The sequence below is a fragment of the Tupaia chinensis genome, unplaced genomic scaffold (assembly GCF_000334495.1).
Source record: "Tupaia chinensis unplaced genomic scaffold, TupChi_1.0 Scaffold142846_1, whole genome shotgun sequence".
Classification (NCBI taxonomy): Eukaryota; Metazoa; Chordata; class Mammalia; order Scandentia; family Tupaiidae; genus Tupaia; species Tupaia belangeri.
This window is the reverse complement of record NW_006202691.1, coordinates 1,496,924-1,519,485: the sequence shown is the minus strand read 5'-3', so window position 1 is coordinate 1,519,485 and position 22,562 is coordinate 1,496,924. Positions and strand designations below refer to the sequence as shown.

Here is a 22,562-nt window from a genome sequence, read left to right as displayed (position 1 = left end):
CCTAATTATACTTTACATTGTCACCTTGGTTTTTCTCAATTTCTGTCTAAATATTTATCTTTGAAACAACATTCTTTCATTTGAAATTTCTTGAAACTTACCTGAGCATGAAACAAAGCCAATCCTTTTGCAGTATGCATAGGAATAAGAACCTTCATTAGAAATTGTTTATGTTCTGCTTTCAGTGGCAATGCAAAGCCATTGATAATACTGGAGGGAAAAAAAGGCAGGGGGAAGTGTTAAGTAGTTACTACTTTGTTTCTAAAAATTATAATATCCGTGAGTAGAAGGAACAGTGTTCTGCTTTAATCCTGGTATTTTATGACTACTCATATTCAAAGTACTTCAAAAAGATTATGAAGTCTGATCCTCTAAATCGATGAGCCCAAAAGAAAATCAGGACTGCCAATTTGAACACCCCCATAATGCATGTGGGTACATGCCCAAAATCTTGAGAGGAGAATGGAAGAGAAGGGATTGAGGCATGGCCATCCCACTGGAGGGCTAATTTCTCGCTTTCTGTCTCTCTTACAAGTGCATGTATCCTATAGCAAAAATCTTTCTCTTAAAAAAAAAAAAAGAAAAAGAAAAAGAAAAAAAGAGTATCCAATATTCTCTGAAGTAAATAGGTAGTTCCCGTACTTTGTTGGATAATCTGAAATTAAGAAGTGGTTCTCTCCACAATAATTTTCTAAACATTAATAAAGGAGACAATAATCCTTCCTTAATCATTCCACTGCTATGTAGTGAATAAGGAAGGCAAAAATGTTCATGTAAACTGAAACCAAAGACTGGAAAATCTAAAAAGAACAGATGGATTAGAAATGGCCCTATCAACATCTGAACAAGAATTCTTGTAACTTCATCTAAGATTCACTATGGCTTATTTCATCTCAGCGTAGTAGGATCCTATAAATTTCTATCACAGTCTGGCAAATTTAGGCATAAAACATGCAACAGCTTCAAAACAGAAAGCCTGTTTTGAAACAGATGTCTTATATGGCAGTCCTTTAATATGCTGACCTCCAAAAAGCCTATACAAGAATTCAGCTGAGAAGCTATGTCTTGCGGTTTATATATAAACTCTAAAATATGAAATAATTATTCCATCTCAGCTAAGATTTTAATACCTTAAAACATTCAAAAGTTATTTAATTCTTGAAAAGAACAACAAAAACCTGACCTACCTTCCTAATATTTCAAGAAGTTCAGCAACGCCATTGAAATGTTCTGTTTCATATATAAACCTGAATTTAAAATAAAGATAGATGTGATAAAAATCAGACATCAGAAAACTAACTTAAATGGCAGGAAGATGAAGAAATCAATCCAAAGGGCAGCTATAATAAATATATAAGCATACTTTAGGTTTTTATAAGCTATTTTATAAGCTATTTTGTCTCAAGTGAGTTAATTCATAGCTATCTTATAAGAAAAGGTCTACTTTCTATTAAATCAAAAATACCTTGGCTATGGGGCTGGCAGGTGGCATGGTGATTAAGGGCACTGGACTCCCACTTGGATGGCCATGGTTCGAGTCCCAGACCTGGTGGCTTGGTTTCTCACTTTCCCTCTTTCTCTCTCTGTACCTCTCTAGTCAAATTAAATAAATAAAGTTAAATAATTCTTTTCTTTTTTTTTGGAGAGATTTTTGCTATAGGGCGCGTGCGCTCGCCAGACAAACAGAGAGAGACATAGAGACAGAAAGCGAGAAATCATCCCCCAGGGGGGATGGTCACGCCGCAATCCCTTCTCCTCCATTCTCCTCTCGGGATCTTGGGCACGCACGCACACGCGCCCGGCGTGAGTTTTAAGCCACCGGGTCCAGGACGCGAACCACGATCGACTACGTGGGAGTCCAGCGACATAGCCATTACGCTAACTGCTGGTTCCCAAGTTAAATAATTCTTAAAATAAAATACCTTGGCTAAAATTTGCCATATGTGAAGATAAAAGAATATCATTTTACTTGTAGTATTCTATTTTACTTAATTATATGAAAAATGGATTTTCTCAAATTATTTTCAAAATAGGGAGGCCTTTCCTCATAGGAAAATTGAAGACAACAGGATTCATACACACTAAAGCCATTTTTATACAGAATTTCTTTAAGCCACAAATTATACAGGGTGCCTAGCTTTTCAAGATTAGAATCACCTTTAAACTCTAACGACCACAGACAGGGCAAGAATAATAAATGACTGACGTGAACTTAAAGGGTGATGACAGAGAACTAGAAAAGATGCTCTCTATAGGAGACAGCTATTAGTCATTTCTAATTGTGGGAACAGGGCAATGCTAGCTTAATTTTGCCAAATCTTCAATAACTGAAAACAAAATAAACCTGAAATGTAGATGTCTATAAAATCTTCTGATTTGAAGCAGCTACTTAATATTTAAAAAGTAATCAAATGGTAGACCCTCATATAAATTACCTTTATCAGAAAATCAAAGTATTCCTAAGAGCTATTGGTTTAAAGAGTATTTATACATGGGACCAGCAGATAGTGTAATGGTTACGTTGCTGGACTCCCACATAGTCGACCTTGGTTTGAGTTCTGGAACCAGCCGCTTACACTAAAAATCCTGAGAGGAGAGTGGAGGAGAAGGGATTGCAATGTGGCCATCCCTACTAGAGGGGTGATTTCTTATTTTCTGTCTTTCTGTCTCTACTTGTCTCTCTGCCAAGCACACACGCCCTATAGCAAAAATCTCTCTTAAAAAAAAAAATATATATATATGTATATACATACAATTCTTAAACAAAAAGCTCAAAGAAATAGATGAATAGATAAATTCTCTCTCTCAATATATCTTAAACATGAATAACACTGGCATTACCTATGAAAAATAATCCTCTTTACTACTATCCACTTATATCAGAAGTTCATTACAAATTTCTAAAGTCAGATGCAATTTATTCGTATCCATAAATGGGCTAAAAATGACTATCAAATATCATCAGTTACATATGGCCATTCCTGAGAGTAAAAATTAACCTTAAAAGGAACCTGAATAAAAAGAAGATATATGGGGGGGAAGGAAAAGTGCTCTATGTAAATATGACTAATTTACCTGAGGAAAATGTTGTTAATTTGTTTTCTGATAAATGCTCTTAATCCAAGAAACTTCCCATAAATTCGATGCAGAACAGTCTTCAGGAAGTCACGTTCTCTGGGATCTTCACTATCAAAAAGCTCCAGGAGCTTTAAAAGAAATCTGAGAAATTACTTTTTAAAAATAATCAAGCTAAAACCTCACTTTATTCTAATTTTGATTTTAAAGTTATCCATGAAATCTTAAAAATTTCTTAAATTAAAAAAAAAAACATTCTGCCTTATCAGATTGATTATATTCTTGCTAAATACTGAAGCTAAATAAAGAAAAGCTTAGGGAGTATTTTCACTTATTTAAGTTTTTAAAATGACACAATAAATAAAATAAACACTTCAAAAATTGGATTTTTTTCCTTACCTTGCCATTGATTTTAAAATTCAGTCTTACGCTTGACTAAACATAACTCACAATTTTAGTGTTAAAATTTGTGAAATATTTAAGGCTTCTTAAAAGTAAATCAAAACACTATGTGAAATTTTGGGCCAGCTGCTGGCTTGGTGGTTAAGTCAATGAACCCATGTGACAGACTGTGCAAGTTTGAGTTGTAGACCCAGTGACTTGAAAAGCACATGAGATGATGGGAACCAGCAGTTAGCGTAATGGCTATGTCGCTGGACTACCACGTAGTCAACCACGGTTCGCATCCCAGACCCGGTGGCTTAAAACTCACGCCGGGCGCGTGTGCGTGCGTGCCCAAGATCCCGAGAGGAGAATGGAGGAGAAGGGATTGCGGCGTGACCATCCCCCCTGGGGGGTGATTTCTCGCTTTCTGTCTCTAATGTCTCTCTCTGTCTGTCTGGCGAGTGCATGCGCCCTATAGTGAAAATCTCTCTCAAAAAAAAAAAAAAAAAAAAAAAGCACATGAGATGAGTATGTGTGCTTTCCAAAATACTGAGAGAATGATGGAGGCGAAGGGATTCAGTGTGGCCATCCCCTCCATGGGATGCTTTCTCATTTTCTTCTGCTAGCTCTCTGGTGAGCACACATGCCTTATAACAAATTTTTAGAAAGAAAAAAAATATATACAAAACTTTAAGCTTTTAAATCATAGTCATCAAATAAATGAAATTAAAAAAATACACATGAGCTGGGTCAGCTATGTGGCATGGCCGTAATGTACTGCTCAGCAATGCTGAGATCATGGGTTCAGTTCTGCAGTCAACCTGTATATGCCAGGTGGAAATGTGAGTGATCCTGATTGGCTAGGAAGACTGGGAGTAGTGAGGAAATAGATAGTGGCATGGGACTCTATTAATGATGCTTATTTCCCTCCTTTCTTCCTGTCCACTCACCTCACTAAGGGTACTTATCTCTCTTCTTCTTACTCATAAAAGAAAGAAATGTAAAGGATATTATTTCTATGTGTGTGTGTGTAAATGCGTAATTCTATTAGATTGTCTGGAAAGTCATGACATATTTTTGCCTAGAAAAACACAAAAATACACCATGACTTTCCCGGCAACTTAAGTTTACTAGAAAGGTTTTTATAAACCTCTGTTTTTGTGTGATTTATAATTAAAAAATTCAAAAGGATTACTATGCCACTAACTCAAAAATTAATAATCATATATTAGGGTAAAATATGGGCATATGTAATAATAGAGTGGAAATCATATAGAAATAACACTGAAAAAAAAAGGTGAGGTCAGGGGCTGGCAGGTGGCGTGGTGGTTAAGGGTGCTGGATGCCCACATGGCCGAACGTAGTATGAGTCCCATACCTGGAAGCTTGTTTTCTCACTTTTTCTCTCTCTCTTGTCCTGTCCCTCTCTGGTCTAATTAAAATAAGTAAATAAATAAATTTAAAGAAAATAATTCAAAACAAAAAGTGAGGTCATATGTTTGTATTTAAAGTCAGCATATCAAAGGGCTGAATAACTTTAAACTAGTTCATATTGGCCCCATCACCACTCTCCTATACCTCTACATAATTCTTCAGCAAAGCCCTGAATAAGAACCTTAGAAAAATTTATAGTTGGGACCAGAAGATAGTGTCATGGTTATATCACTAGACTCCTACATAGTCAACCGCAATTCGAGTCCTGGACCTGGCAGCTTAAAACTCACACAGGGAATGTGTGCGTAGTACATGCCCAAAATCCCAAGAAGAAAAAGTAGGAGAAGGGATATGCAGCGTGATCATTCTTCCTGGAGGGTAATTTCTTACTTTCTGTCTCTCTCTCCGGTGAGCACGTGCGCCCTATAGCAAAAAATCCCTCTAAAAAAAAAAAGATCCATAGTCAAAAGTTCAAATTTCCATTTTAAAACTGTAAGGAATTTTTTTTTAGGTTTCTGCCATAGGACACATGTGCTCACCTGGGAGAGAGGGAGGTTAGGAGGAAGGGAAGGAAAGGGAGAGAGGGAGGGAGAGAAAGAGCGAGAGAGAGAGAAAGAGAAATACTGTATTTCAAATGAAATATTCAATTTTCCAAGGAGAAAATAAATATAAAATAATCTCTTAATAGAATAAAAATTTCTATAAAGTCACCAAGGCATTTTATGTTTTGAACTCTGGCATTGTATTCATAATTACAGTAACAATAGCAAATTCTAAACTTCATAAGGAGTTCTTACTATTTTCTTTTTTCCTAAAGCTAGAAGGCACAAGAGCTGGCCAGAGAGGGAGGGACAGACAGAGGAAGAAAGCACCCCCAATCGGCTGTGGTCACACTGCAATCCCTTTTCCTCCATTTCTTCATCCTGTTAAGGATCTGGGCCACAGACACACAAGCATGCTGCATGTTTTTTAAGCTGCTAGGGCTGGGATTCAAACTGGAGTCAGCCACATGGGATCCAGTTCCCTTAATCGCCAGGCCTGAGCTGGTTCTGAAGTTCTTATTGTCTTGAATTATACGTTAACTGTTTACATGTGCATCTCAAACTGGGGTGGATTTATTTTGAGGGCAGTGATGACTTATATCTTATTTACAGATCTCCCGAAAAACAATGTATAGTTTGCATTCTTTGTTTGCTAGCTTGTTAAGGTACTAACGGTCCAGCAAAAAATATAGAATATGAAAATTTACGTTAATATATGTAGTAAATCTAATTCAAATTATTCTACTTAAAAATAGTTATGGGAACAGCAGATGTCGTAATAGTTACATTGTTGGATTCTCAAATGGCTGACCGCTGTTCAAGTCCCAGACTTGGTGGCTTGAAACTCATGCTGGGCACGTGCACACTGTATGCCCAAAATCCCAAGAGGAGAATGGAGAAAGGATTGTGGTGTTGACATCATCCCCCCAGGGGGTGATTTCTCGCTTCCTGTATCTCTGGCAAAGTGCATATGCCCTATAGCAAAAATCTCTCCAAAATAAATAAATAAAAATTGGTTAAACTATTCATATAAGACACTAAAATTCAAGTTTCTGATGTAGGGTTTAGTTATATGCTTTTAAATGAATCAGAGAGGTCAGTCCTTAATTGTTATGGTCATTTTGTCTACATTAAGAACAAATATAATTTAATACAAGTTGATCTTCAGGGAGAAAATATTAAACAAGAGAACAGCTGTTAGCTAAATTTCAAATCTATTTAAAGAAATCTATTTTCTAAATAAATAATTTCTATTTAGAAATATTGGGTTGTCAGTAAAGTCATGAGATGTTTTTCTGTGCAAAAATTCATCATAACTTTTCTGATGACCCAATACAAGGTTCATATAATGAAACACACACAAAACTAATAATCAGGAGATTATGTTTCTGGGCCTGCCTGTGGTGCAGTGGTTAAGACAGCTGGATCCCACATGGCCAACTATACGGTTCAAGAACACTATGGCATGCACACATGTGTATGCATACCCAAAATCCCCAAAGGAGGGAAAAATGAAGGAGGGATTTTTTAAAAGAAAGCACAGGAGGTGCTTTCTAAAAAACAAACAAACAAACAAACAAAAAACCTCTTTATTTTTGCTATAGGGTGTGTGTGGTCACTGGAGAGAAACAGCGAAAGATAGAAAGGGGAAGTGAGAAATCACCCCCTACAGGTGGTCACACTGGAATCCCTTTTCCTTCATTCTCCTCTAGGAATTTTGGGTATGCACACACATGATGTCTTTCTAAGCCTCCAATATAGGATTCTAACCATGAAGTCAGCCATATGGGATAGCCACCTTAATCTCTGCTCCACCTGCTCACCCCAAATCATGTTTCTTACTCTGGCTATGATAGTAATATCTAATCCTTTTAAGAGTAACTCATATCCTTTATGCCTGTTTTTTTTCCCATCGATTAATGAAGTATGAAACCAATTCTTATTTTTAAAGAAACAGTACAATCGCTGTCAGAGAGTTCAGGTGAAATTCTGTTTTATCACCTACCCACTGTTTGACATTGGACATGGTTGAACGCTTTATAGAAAAAGACATAAAGACAGTGCCTAGCACGTAAAAAGCATTCGATAAATTTTAGTTTCCTTCTTTTGAAATTCTCTGAACATAAACTAGAATTATGTAAATTGTTTTCTTCTCTTAAGATAATGAATATTCCACACTCCTCTTGTACTTCTATGTTTTAAACCTTACCATCTACCAAATCATTTCAAAATATAAAAACTGAGCAGTCTCATACATGCTATTTATTGAAGCAACACTCTAAAGATACCAGAGATGTGACCTATAAAAACACATTCATATCAATTGCAGAAAACAAGTTATTGGGCTTTTCAGATAATTGAGGCATTCAAAGTAAATAGAAGAAAATGGGTGGGGCTGGTAGGTGGCATAGTGGTTAAGGTGCTGAACTCCCACATGGCTGACCACAGTTCAAATCTTGGACCTGGCAACTTCTTCTCTCTCTCTCTCTGGTCAAACTAAAGAATACATAAAATTAAATAATTCTAAAAAATGGAAAAGAAAAGAAGTCTTGCCCATCTATCTGCAGAGGTGTATCTGATTATTTATAGTTTATGAAGAGCTACTTGAATGTTTGAAGTAATGTTCTTCATTTATCAATACTTCACCGCAACTATGAGATTGGGAGTAGTCAGGAAAGATCAAAAATGAGCTCTAAATATTTGGAATTCATTTTACCCCCATTTGCTAGAGGATGAGTGTGCTCACCAGAGAGAGCGAGCATGAGAGAAAGAACTCATCATGGGCCTTGGGATATGCCACAATCTCTTCTTTATTTCTCCATTCTTTCAGGATTTGGGGCAGGTAGACACATGTGCCTGACATGTTTCTGAGCCACCAGGGCTGGGAGTTGAACCTGTTAGCTGTATGGAGTCAAGTTCCCAATGCATAGCACCCAACCACTATACTACAGGGGCCAGCTCTGGAACTCACGTTTATAGAATCTTTATCACAGGGACATAAAAATGTAGTCTTAAGGTTGGAAAATGAAATTATAATGACTTTTTTTTTTTTAAGAGATTTTTGCTATAGGGTATGTGTACTTGCCAGATAGACAGAGACAGACAGAAAGACAGAAAGTGAGAAATCACCCACCAAGAGGAATGGCCACACTGCAATCCCTTCTCTTCTATTCTCCTCTCAGGATTTTGGGCATGCATGCACATGTGCCTGGCATGAATCTGAGTTGCCAGGTCCAGGACTTGAACTGCAGTTGACTACAGGGGAGTCCAGCAAAGTAACCATTACACCATCTGCTGGTCTTGGAAATTATAATGATTTTAATCCTGGCCTCAGTTTCAAATTCCTAAGAGGGGTCCTTACATTCTGGTAGGTATTTCAAAAGATAAAAATGAACCTAGAAAGGTCTGGTCTACTTCACAATTTTGGATAAAGTCAGCCAATTATCTTTTTTTTTTTTTTTTTTAATTTGTTATAGGGCACGTGCACTTGCCAGAGAAAAAGAGTGAGAGTGAGAAAGTAGCACCTGGGGTTGGGGGGTGGCTACACCACAATCTCTTCTCCATTCTCTCAAGATTCTGGCCATGCACAAATATGTACCCAGTGTGTTTTCCAAGCCACTGCGTCTGGGACTTGAACTTTGTAGTTGGCCATACTGTATTCCGCTGCCTTAACCACCATGCTGCTGTCAAGACCAGCAAATTATCACAGTTAAAGAGAGGACTTCAAAGGAACCAGCAGTTAGCGTAATGGCTATGTCGCTGGACTCCCACATAGTCGACTGCAGTTCGTGTCCCGGACCCGGTGGCTTAAAACTCACGCCGGGCGCATGTGCGTGCGTGCCCAAGATCCCGAGAGGAGAATGGAGGAGAAGGGATTGCGGCGTGACCATCCCCCCTGGGGGGTGATTTCTCGCTTTCTGTCTCTATGTCTCTCTCTGTCTGTCTGGCGAGCTCACGCGCCCAACAGTGAAAATCTCTCCAAAAAAAAAAAAAGAGAGGACTTCAAGTTGTTGAAAAGATTTTAAAAATAAATAAAATTTGAATGTTCTTAGAAATTAATTGTGAGTTTGCAGGTACCCAAAACAGCTAGTAACTAATTTATAAAAAGAAAGGGAAAAAAGAAAAGAAAAGAAAAGAAGGTATCACATATGTTTAACTCTACCTTTTTTTTTCCCTGAAGGATCTCATTTTATCTATGGTTTAGGAACTAAGTTGCTAGGATATCTAAGGTAGGAAGAAGGAGAAAGGTAATCTTATGACAGGCAGTGAGTCTAAAGCCTAAACTAGCAATGACTCCATTTCCTTTCTTTCCTTTTCTGTCATTTCAAAGCCATAATGCTTAAGGTACATGTCAAAAGTTCAAGGGCAAAGACTTTAAAATTTAAAACAAAAGTTTTGCCCTTAGATTCCATGGTCATACCAAATTTTCTCATATACTGTAGAAAAGCTTGCTTTTGTGGTCTTAATAAAATAACTGAGAATTTAGGGTCAATCTATGATTAACTTCATAAATGCGCAATCCTTGATTAAAAAATACTCTCGTGGAAGATAGCACCATGAACAGTGATTAAACTCTGTGCATAGGGAGCCAGATCCACATGGTCAAGCCCCAGTGGCTTGAAAACATGCTGGGTATGTGTGTGTGCATACCCCGAGATCCAGAAAGGATGAAGAAATCGAGGTAAAATGACTGTGGTGTGACTATGTTCCTTTTAGAGGATGCATTCTCTATTTCTCTGGCAAGTGCGCATTCCCCTCATGCAATTAAAAAAAAAAAAAAAAAAAAAGCCAGAAACACTCCTATAGACCCAGTCACAGTGGCATAAAAAGTAGGGCTACTTGGGAGGCTTGGATTCAGTTCCCACACTGGGAACTGGGTTTGGTAGTGTGTGCTTGTAATCATAGCTGACTGGAAGGCTGAGGTAGAGAATCACAATAGGTTTACACCCTGTCAAAAATAACTCTCTCAGCTCAGCCTATGTGACACAGTGTGTTGGACTACATGTTGGACTACAGTGCTAGAAGCCACATGGCCAACTGTGGGTTCTGATCCCTGGCTGGCCTGCAAATGTGTAGAGCATAGCTTGGTGCCCAAGATTCTGGGCGCCAAGGAGAGCTGCAGGGCTGGGGAAAGAGGATCAGCATAACAAGAGTCTGTCAAGAATGCTTTTCTCTCGGGGGTGGTGGCGCCCACCCTATGGCAAGAATGCTTTTCTCTCTCTGTCTCGCTCATGCACACACAAGTACTATCATTAAAAACAAAACAAAACAAAAACTACCTCTCTTTCTTTCATTAAAAAAAGAAAAAAAGAGCAGGTGGCATAGTGGTTAAGGTACTACACTGGACTCCCACGTGGCTAATTGTTCAATTCCAAGACCTGGTGACTCGAAACTCACGCTGGGCACATATGCATACATACCCCCAAATCCCAGCAGGATAATGGAGGAAAAGGGATTGCGAGATAGTCATCACCTCAAGGGGTGATTTCTCACTTTCTCTTTCCTGTGAGCATAAGCAGCCTATAACAAAAATCTCCCCCCAAAAACCCAAATAAACAAAAATAAAAACAAGACAAGACAGAAAAACCCTGTTGTATTCTCAAAGCTTTTCATTTTTATCCCAATTGTTTGGCAAGAATGCTAAGGGCTGTCAAATTGAAATAAACCACTGAAGTTTTGAAAGATTACTCAATTTTAATCACAAGTTAATAAATCAACTGCTAAGATGAATATAAGAAAATCTAAGAAATAAGAGTTGCTTACCTGTTGTACAAATTTCTGGTCAATGTATCGCTTTGCAATGCTAGGCTGAAAATCAGGACTCTCCAAAAATCTCAAGAAGAATTCATATACCAACTATGAGAAAAAGTAAAATGAAATCTTAGATGATGCTTGTAAAACTCTACCCTTTTCCACTTCATATACAAAACATAATCCTGGGACCAGCAGTTAGCGTAATGGCTATGTCGCTGGACTCCCACATAGTCAACTGCGGTTCGAGTCCCGGACCCGGTGACTTAAACTCACGCCGGGCGCGTGTGCGTGCGTGTCCAAGATCCCGCGAGGAGAATGGAGGAGAAGGGATTGCGGCGTGGCCATCCTCCCTGGGGGGTGATTTCTCGCTTTCTGTCTGTCTCTCTCTCTGTCTGGCGAGCGCACGTGCCCTATAGCAAAAACTTCTCCAAAAAAAAAAATTAAATAAACATAATCCTAAGCAGCAATTGGTGAGGGATGAGGATCAGGAGACCGTTCCAAGCTTCCTCCTGCCTCCCAACTCATCCCAGGTATATTCATCCACCGCCATTTTCCCCAGAGCCTATGCTGCAGCCGAATAGGGAAAAGTGGCAGTTGGTGAGAAAAGGTGAGCAGAAGACCGTTCCAGGCTTCTTCCTGCTTCCAACTTGTCCCAGGAATATTCTGAGACTTCATAGTTTTTTGAACCACATGGTATAACACACCTCACAATTCCTTTTCCCTCTTCTGTTTGAAAACTTCCAGGTTAGCCCCAGGTGCACCTGGTCTCAAGAGACTGGGAAAGGAAGTAACACCTCAAAGTGGCTATATACACACACTCTGAGTGGAAGATAAGGCCTTCTACCAAGAACACATCTGAGAAGTAGAGTTCTTCTCCTTCCCACCCCCGACACTATAGAATCGACAACAGAAAAGCAGGTAGTAGTGTATAATCCACCAGATGACTAGAAACCAGCGCAGAGGCACAAAAAGTATGGGAAACCAAAGAAATACCTCTTCCTCAATGGAACAGAGCAACTTTTCTTCAACCATGGGCAGCACAAAGGAATCTGAAGGAATGTCAGAAATATAGCTCAGAATATTCATGATGACAGAGATAAGGAAGTCTTTCCAGGATTTGAAGGAGGAGATAGACACCATTAAAAAAAACATCAGAATTCCTAGAGATGAAAACAGTAATAAAGGAAATCAAGACCTCCCTCAAAATATTAATAATAGACTGGGCCTTGCAGAAGACAGAATCTTTGCATGGTCCAGTCCCTTGACTTAGACAAAACTACCAAAAATGATGAAAAAATAACTTAAAAAATGAGGACAATATATGAGAAAACTAGATACTATGAAACGCCCAAATATTCGAATAGGTATTCCAGAAGGTGAAGAAATGGACAAGGGCATAGAAGGTCTATTCCATGAAATACTTGGAGAAAACTTCCCAAACCTAGAGAAGCAATAAAATATCCAAACCCAAGAAGTACAGAGGATCCCAAATAGAATCAACACAGGAAGATTCTCTCCCTGGCACATCATACCCAGAATGATCAAAATCATAGATAAAGACAAGATACTGAAAATGGCAAGAAAGAAATGTCAAGTTACTTACAAAGGTTATCTCATCAGGCTAAAATCAGACCTCTTGGTGGAAACAATCCAAGCAAGGAAAGAATGGGAAGATATATTCAATGTGTTGAAAGAAAAATAATTTCAACAAAGATTACCATACCTGGCAAGATTATCCTTCAAATGGAAAGAAAAGATAAAAAATATTCTCAGATAAGCAAAACCTGAAAGAATTTACCAAAACCAGACCAGCTCTTCAAGAAGTTCTGAAGAGGGACCAGCAGGTGGCGTGGTGGTTAAGGCGCTGGACACTCCCACATGGCCAACCAGGGTTCAAGTCCTGAATCTGGTGGCTTGCTTTCTCACTTCCTCTCTCTCTCTCTCATTATCACCCTCTGTCTCTCTCTGCTCAAACTAAAAAATAAATGAATAAATAAAATAAATAATTATTAAAAAAAAAAAAAGAAGTTCTGAAGGGAGTGCTGTACCAGGGAAACCAAAGAGAGACAGAAAGAAACAAGAGAATAACAACCAAGAAAATGGCTAACACAGTGGTAGGGTCAAGTCTGGAGATATCAATGATAACTTTGAATGTTAATGGGTTAAATTCTCCAATCAGGAGATGCAGACTGGCCGAATGGATTAAAAAACAAAAACTCTGTATCTGTTGCCTATAGGAAATGCACCTCATGGATAAAGATATGCATAGACTAAAAGTGAAGGGGTGGAAAAAGGTATTCCATGCAAATGAAAACCAAAAAAGGGCTGAAGGTGCAATACTATTTTCAGACAGAATAAACTTTAAGACAAAACCTGTAAGAAGAGACAAAGAAGGGCATTACATAGCAGTAAAAGGGTTAATTCATCAAGAAGATATAACACTTATAAATATCTATACACTCAACACAGGAGTACCCAAATACGTATAGGAAAGACTACTAAATCTAAAATGAGAGATAGACTGTAACACACTAATCGTTAGGAAATTATATGAGAAAACATTCTAAAACATGAAATGGTGTTTAGCTCTCTGTGTATACAAATTTGTGTCAATGGGTATTCCAAAACTGTGTGAGATTCTTAAATATCTGTTATATAAGAGTATGTTATTAGTCATACTTGTAATGTTAAATAGTTCTAATGCAGCTTGTCACAGAAATGATCAAATTTATCAATTTTGGGTTATGGTAAAATCAGATCTTGAATCATGGCCACTTTTAAGCTTTCTTATCCACAGTTAATCGCTTTATTCTAATGCGCTTTCTAAAACATTTGGTAATAAGCTACAATCTAAAAATTGCCTCTTTTACCAGAGGAAGACTCTGGTAAGTACTCTTGAATATAGGTTTTGGTAACTTTAAGCTCTTATTTCTGAACTTCTAGTATTTAAATACAAAGACTGGACCACAGTAACACTACAACGTCAACAGAAGAGCCAGAGAAATCACATGAGACTAAACTGGTGAAACAGAATTTTATGACATTGGACTAAAACATTACTGATTTCCTTCTATGCTTTGTTTTCCAGATTTAAGGATTTTTGTTTTCCTTTGAGTTGTTGATAGATTTCAGCAATTTGTTAATTTCTTTTTTTGGAAATGGAATTAAAACAAACTTTTCTCCCTTCCTGACCTCTCTGGAATTGGAAACAATGTGTGAATATTCTTATTTTGTGGCAGTATGATTATTTGCATAAGTTCAACAATAACTATTGTCTTGCATCAGAAATCGAAAACACTGGTTATTGCCAAGGTTTTGACTGGAATGTCCTATCTGAAGATTTAACCAGAAAGCTAAGGAACTAAGTAAGGTTGATTTCAAGAAAGTCAACAGAAGCTCTTGGAAAGATTGCCTGGTACCATAAACAGTTCTGCCTGGCAGGTAAATAGAGAATGTCACTTCCTAATAGGCCCCAACTTCCAAGTACAGGTACTTAAAAGGCACAGTAAGATGGTGAATTCCTGACTTGGCTCAGTATCCTTGGGAGGCTTTTTAAAGAATCTAATCTGTAGTTCTTTATAAAAGGTTCCAGCAAAGCCAATTAAATCAATTAGTATTCTTATTGGGCTTTGTGCAAATAACAGACCAAATTGAGATTAAACTTATTTTTTTGCAAATTAGTTAATTTATGCTTCTCCTTGGTAATAGGGGGAATGGAGAGAGAGAAAAAATGTTTCAGAAGAAAACTTGTTATTAGATTTTAGCTCTGTCCATATTTGCTTTTTGAGTTTTTAGAATCTACCTGTTTGAATAGAATCCTAATCTTTTTTCCTGGCTTTAAGTCTTAAGCAAATTTTTCTTATCATTTTTGAGTCACTAAAGCTAAAAGTGCTTCTCTTGACATTTAATAATAATAATAACGGGGGGACCAGCAGGTAGCGTAATGGCTATGTCGCTGGACTCCCACGTAGTCAACCGTGGTTTGCGTCCCAGACCTGGTGGCTTAAACTCACGCTGGGTGCGTGTGCATGCGTGCCCAAGATCCTGAGAGGAGAAGGGACTGTGGCATGGCCATCCCCTCTGGGGGTGATTTCTTGCTTTCTATCTCTCTGTCTTTGTGGCACCCTATAGCAAAAACCTCTCCAAAAAATAAATAAATAAATAAATAAATAAATAAATAAATAAATAAATAAATAAAATAATAATAATAACAACAAACAAAAGACAGTTCAGGAGAAGGATGGGCAATGGAGAGGGGAGAGGAAATCAAGGTGGAAAACAAAGCAAACATTTAATGGACACAAAAATGGAAAATTGCTGATAATAATGTGTGTGATAATATCTTTGACCGTACTGACATGCAGTGTATTCAAGACGGCAAAATTCATTTTGTATGCTGTAAAGATATAGTGATTAAGTGTAAAAAAAAAAAAAAGCATGATGTCATTAATGTAACGATTTGGCGATTTGGTGGCAGTCTTAAAAATACATTTTTGGGGGGAAACCAGCAGTTAGCGTAATGGCTATGTTGCTGGACTCCCACGTAGTTGACCGCGGTTCACGTCCCGGACCCGGTGGCTTAAAACTCACGCCGGGCACGTGTGCGTGCATGCCCAAGATCCTGAGAGGAGAATGGAGGAGAAGGGATTGCGGCATGACCATCCCTCCAGGGGGTGATTTCTCGCTTTCTGTCTCTATGTCTCTCTCTGTCTGGCGAGCACACGTGCCCTATAGCGAAAATCTCTCCAAAAAAAAAAAAAACAACCATTTTTTTTAAAGAAAGATTTATTTATTTATTTAATTTATTTATTTAATTCCACTTATTATTATTATTTTTAAATTTGACCAGAGAGAAAGAAAGGGAAAGCAAGAAAGCAAGCCACCAAATCTAGGACTTGAACCATGGTCAGCTATGTGGGAATCCAGCACCTTTAACCATCACGCCACCTGCCAGCCCCAGTTTTTTATAACTATATATTTATTACCTATAATTCAGCCTCCAGCCCCCAGTCTCGAGTGGTAGGGTGCCCCTCTATCCTTTCTCTCTCTCTCTGTCTTCTCAATTTTTGGTAATTTTTCCTTTAAAAATTTTTTAAGGTAAAGTATTCTCTTGGCTTTCAGACCCTCCTTCATCTTGTTACTAATCCCCATTCCCTCCCCTGTCTAGGAGAGGCAAGGGGCAGGCCTTCAGAAGAAGACTCCTCCATTGCTGCTGAGAACAACTCATTTCATATTCCTTAACATATTCCTCAATACCCACTGAATCTGCTGCACAAAGGGATAAAAACGGTACGGCAAACAGACTCCAAATCACCTCCTCCTGCACGCTTCTGAATGCTCGGATTGAACTTCAAGAATTAGGAAGAAATGCACCATCCATCAGATGACTAGAAATCACCACAGGGTCACAAAAAATATGGGAAAGCAAGAAAATACCTCTCCTCCAAGGAAAAAGAATAACTCTTCATCCACAGTTTAATGGAAAACATGGAAATGTCTGATAAAGAATTCAGAATATTCATAGTGACAAAGTTAACAGAGGTGGAAGAGAAGAGAGACAATGAACTGTAGAAGAGGCAGGAGAATAGAGCCAAGGAGTTCCAGGAGGTGAGGAAGTTCTTGCACGATCTGAAAGAGGAAATACACACCATAAGAAAGAATCAAACAGAACTGTGAGAGATGAAGGCTGTAATATAGGAAATCAAACCCTCCCTTGAAAGTATTAAAAGTAGACTAGATCATACAGATCAAATCTCAGATGTAGAAAACAGAATCACTGGGCTAAAAAAAATCTACCACAGAGACTGAGAAAATAGTCCAAAAAAATAAGAATAATATACGAAAAATACTAGATACCATCAAACATCCAAACATCCAGATAACTGGTATATCAGGAGGTGAAGAGACTAATAAGGGCATTGATAATCTATTCATGAAATCTTGCAAGAAAACTTGCCAAACCTAGAGAGGCATTCAAAGATTCAAACCCAAGAAATACATATGACACCAAATAGAATCAACCCAAGAAGATCTTCTCCAAGACACATTATAGCCAGATTGACCAAAACCACAGACAAGGTACTCAGACTTTCAAGAGAAAAAAACGACAAGTTACCTGCAAAGGATATCCCATCAGGCTAACAGTGGACTATCCGAAACAATGCGAGCAAGGACAGAATGAAAAAATATATTCAAAGTGCTGAGTGAAAAACAATTTCAACCAAGAATACTATACCCAGCAAGATTATCCTTCATGTGGGAAGAGAAGGCAAGAAATTCTCAGATAAACAAAACCTGAAAGAATTTCCCAACACCAGACCATTTTCCAAGAAGTTCTGAAAGGAGTGTTATATCAGGAAAACTAGAGTCAGACACACAGAAATAAGAGTTAAAAAACATTTAAGAAAAGGGTCAGCTTAATGGTAGGGACAAGTCCAGAGTTGAATATTATCTTCCAGAATTTAAACGGAAAGCTTGGACCACAACAGAAGTTAGATTAAGTACATGAGACCGAGATGATGAAAGAATTTCATGGCTTTTGACAACACGATACTGATCTTTTTCTATGATGTATGTTTCAGAGATAAGGCTTTTTGTCTTCTCTTGAACTGTCAACAAATCCGGGTAACTACTATTTAAGCAGAATCCTAACCTGCTTCCTGGCTTTAAGTCTTTTTGTTGTTTGTTTTTTTTTTTTGAGAGGTTTTTACAATAGAGCGCGGGCACTAGCCAGAAAGATAGTGACAGAGAGAGAGAAAGCATCCCCAGGAAGGATGGCCACACTGCAATCCCTTCTCCATTCTCCTCTCAGGATCTTGGGCACGCATGCACACGCACCCAGCATGAGTTTAAGCCACTGGGTCTGGGACTTGAACTGTGGTCAACTACATGGGAGTCCAGCAACATAGCCATTATGCCAACTGCTGGTCTCACTGGCTTTAAGTCTTAAGCAAAGTTCTCTTAATATTTTTGTATTCTGATTTATTAAAACTAAAACTGCCTTTCTTAAAATGAAAAAACATTTTAAAATACCTATTTAATGACCACAGTAAGCTATATAGCCTCAGCTAGGTGTCTATTTTATAGTATATTCATTCTACTCACAGTTAAATGCCTAAAGTCAAACATGTGTTCACAGATATTTATATTATTAGCTGAACTACTGAAGGTAGTTCGATCAATTAATATATTTTGTTAACCAAGAAAATTTGGAAGAAAAAAAAGGAATGGAAAGCAATGGCAGATACCAGAGATAGTGTAGGAGGAGAGTGGGATATGGCAGAGGGTGAGAAATGGGGGAGGTATTATTTATACACACACACACACACACACACACACACACACATATATAAAACAAGAAATGGAAAATTGTTTCTGACAACACATATGACTAAGCTACTATATTGTGTATTCTGGATGGAAACTGCATCTTGTACACTGTGATGATCAGTGAATGAATGCAAAATAAAAAATTAATATAAAAATTTAAAAAACTATATATTTATAATTTGGTCTTCTAAGCTGATAAATTTTGAGATTTATTGACTGCTTTGAAAAATGTTAAATTATAGGAGCTAGAAAATAATGAAGATGCCTACAACATATTTAATTAAGACTGTTCTGCAGTTCACACTCACCAGGGACAGGTTCCATCTCAGTAGACGACTCATTTACCTCAATTTAACCTCTAGAGTACCTTGAACACAGGGTCAGAAACCCTTCAGTTACATGGAGCAGTATACCTAATTTTTTTTTTAAAGAAACCCTTCAAATCTTTCTATAAAACTACAGTAGGAAAAAAAAAATCTAAACCACCTACCTAATCCACATTTGGGAAACAATAAACTAAATTATGTAGGTACAACGCTGGAGAAGGAATGTCTGCGCCCCTCAACAAAGAAACTAGCTGTCATAGCTGGACTTCTACTTAACAAATGCCAAGCATCCAAAAGTAGCAGCAAATGTTTACTTGCTACCACAAATCAGAACTAAAAGCCATGTGTGGTTCTACCATCATACCTACTTTCAGAGAAAAAGATAAATACAACTGAAGTTTCTTGTTTTTTTTCCCCCAATTGTTACTTTACAGCTATAAAAGGTAGGTCATGAGTCCAAACTGTACTTTATTAGCTACTAAAACAGTATATCAATTTAGTGCCCCAAACTGAAAGGGAGGATTAGATCCCAAAGTAAAAATAGTCATTCAATAAATATTTAGGTAGCCAGTCAGTACAGATTTAGAATGAAAAGAGAAGAGGAGAGGAGAGGAGAGGAGAGGAGAGGAGAAGAGAGGAGAAGAGAGGAGAGGAGGAAAAGAAAAAAAGAAAGACTGCTACATGAAATTCAAAGACCTTAGAGCACATAAAAGCATTATCATGAGTGGGTCCTATCATTCCCCATAGAAAAAAAATTTATTACAATGAGTTTAATAATATTATAAGGCTAACAACAGTTTGGGGATTCTAAGTAAGTATAGTTTTGTTTGATGCATCTTTGCCCAACTCTTCAAAAGGAGCAGTGCTTATCCAGTCTAATATAACCACCTTTGTATCTGTTATAAATTAATGCTATAACAAGAAAATGAAAGTTGATACCAATTAAATTTTTATTCAGAGATTTTTCTAATCAACAAACAATAAATATAACTTTGCTTTGGGGTACACACATGCAAAATGACGTATACAATTGATCGTAGAGTTGATGCTATGCTGCTTTGCTAACGGGACAACTTACTCAGCTCATTTCCGTGTCTGATACTAGGCTACTTATACTGTGAGAAGATATCAGGAAATGCATAGTTCTAAAAGTTCACTATTAAGAAAGACAAAGCTTTTTAAAAAAATGCTGTACAGGGACCAGCAGTTATCATAATGGCTATGTCGCTGGACTCCCACGTAGTCAACTGCGGTTCGAGTCCCGAACCTGGTAGCTTAAATTCACGCCAGGCATGTGTGCATGCATACCCAAGATCCCGAGAGGAGAATGGAGAAGGTATTGCGGCATGGCCATCCCCTCTGGGGGGTGATTTCTTGCTTTCTGTCTCTCTGTCTCTCTCTTTCTGGCAAGTGCATGCGCCCTATAGCAAAAACCTCTCCAAAAAAAAAAAAAAAAAGGAAAAAAAAGCTGTACAAAAAGATTGTATTCTGTGGCACTAACTATGAATGCAGAAAATATTTTTAAAAGGGCTATATCTCTATCGAATACAGTAAGAACATTTTAAAGGAGGATATGCAACATGAACCCTGAATTTGATTCAATATGGGACGGGCCAAGAAGAAAGAGAAGCGTTCTTAGAAAATGGAAGGAGAATGTCTTGAGATGAAGATGGTACAGGATATAGGTTGGTGGTATGGGATCATACACCCAGAATCTTCTTGAATAACACTATAAACCAATTAGACCTAACAGACTTCTACAGAACACACTTTCCAACAATAGAATACTCATTCTTTTCAAGCACAAATTGAAGTCTCAGTAAGTTTATAAGGATCAAAATCAAGCAAAACATATTCTCCTAACACTTTAACTTAGAAATCAGTAAAATCAGGAAATCTGAATGTTGCATGCAGAATGAAATTAACACATTCTAATAGCTAATGAATCAGGGCCATCAGGCAGCATAGTGGTTAGGACACTGGACTCCCAAGTGGCCAACCACAGTTCAAGTTTTGGATCTGGTGGCTCAAAAAACATGCTGAGTGCTTGTGTATGTATGCCCCAAATCCCAGGAATAAAATGGAGAAGGGACTGAGGTGTGTCCAACTCCCCTGAAGGGTGATTCTGTACTTTCCCTTTCACTGTCTCTCTCTGGCAAGCACACGTCTTGCAGCAAAAACCTTAACACACACACACACACACACACACACACACACACACACACACACAACAAAAACAAAAAGAAAAAAACCTAATAGATCAAAGAAGAAATCACATGAAAAATTAGAAAATATTTTTAGATGAATAAAAATAAAAATACAATATATTAAAACTTATAGGAAACAAATATTCAAATAAAAACTTGTACTTAAGCTCAGCCACAGTGGCTTGCAACACTAAAACACTGTGCTCCACAGGTTGAGATGACATGGGAGGCCCAGGTTCAAGTCCCAAACCAACCTAAAGGCCATGCAGTGGCATGAACCTATAATCTCAGAAATTCAAGAAGCTGAGGCAAGAGGATCATGAGCTTGAAGGGCCCTGGGCAACAAAGTGAGAGCCTCTCTGAAAAACACAGGCATGTGGGAACCAGCAGTTAGCGTAATGGCTATGTCGCTGGACTCCCACGTAGTCAACCGTGGTTCGTGTCCCGGACCCGGTGGCTTAAAACTCACGCCGGGCACGTGTGCGTGCGTGCCCAAGATCCCGAGAGGAGAATGGAGGAGAAGGGATTGCGGCGTGACCATCCCTCTGGGGGGTGATTTCTCGCTTTCTGTCTCTATGTCTCTCTCTGTCTGTCTGGCGAGTGCACGCGCCCTACAGTGAAAATCTCTCCAAAAAAAAAAAAAAAAAAACACAGGCATGCTACTTTGGTCCCTGCTGGGAGACTGAGGCAGAGGACTGTGATGATCTTAAAAACAAACAAACAAACAAACAAACAGGGACCAGCAGATGCATAATGGTCGTTGGACTCCCACATGGCTGACTATAGTTCAAGTTCCAGACCCGGTGGTTTAAAATTCATGCTGGGCACATGTGCATGCATGCCCCAAATCCCAAGAAGAGACTGGAAGAGAAGGGACTGCGGCATAACCATCCTCTTTGGGGGTTGATTTCCTGTTTTCTGTCTCTCTGGCAAGTGTGCACATACCCAATGGCAAAAATCTTTCTAAAAAGCAAAACCAAACAAACTTGTACATAGATGTTTTTAACAACTCTAGTCACAAAAGCCAAAACAATGGGAAATAATTTAACTGTGCACTAGTTAATAAATAAGAAAACAAATATGATATATCCACACAACGGATTATTATTCAGTCATAAAATGTCTTCAAAAAGTTCATCAAAATGTGTATTGTGAGAAAACTATCCAGCCATTTAAAAACAATTTTTATACTAAGATAAACTTGTACTTAAATTCCATTTTTCCACAAGTCTTCCAAAATGTGCCCATACAGCCTACAACATTTCTAAACCCTGAAAATATGCTAACTGAAAGAATCCAAATACAAAGGTCCACATATTATATGACTCCATTATAGGAAATATACGGAATAGGCAAAGAGACAGAAAGTAGATTAGTAGTTGTCAGGAACTGGGACAATGAGGAAAGAGGAATGACTGCTATGGCAAGGAGGTTTTCATTTGAGGTGATGAAAAATTCTGGAGTGGTGATGGTTGCACAGCATTATGAAATGTACTTAATGGTACTGAACT

The 22,562-nt window shown here is 38.1% G+C and overlaps 1 protein-coding gene across 2 annotated transcripts in view; it reads right to left on the bottom strand.

Moving 5' to 3' along the window:
• The window catches only part of PPP2R5A (protein phosphatase 2 regulatory subunit B'alpha), a 74,921-nt gene that overhangs the window by 11,944 nt on the left and 40,415 nt on the right, over window positions 1-22,562 (bottom strand). For both annotated transcript variants that reach the window (XM_027766374.1, XM_006163708.2), the window contains 4 exons: window positions 11,199-11,291; window positions 3,076-3,206; window positions 1,188-1,247; window positions 102-210 (listed from right to left, as the gene is read on the bottom strand). In XM_027766374.1, coding sequence (XP_027622175.1) covers window positions 102-210; window positions 1,188-1,247; window positions 3,076-3,206; window positions 11,199-11,291 — 393 coding nt within the window. The remainder of the gene's footprint in view (window positions 1-101; window positions 211-1,187; window positions 1,248-3,075; window positions 3,207-11,198; window positions 11,292-22,562) is intronic.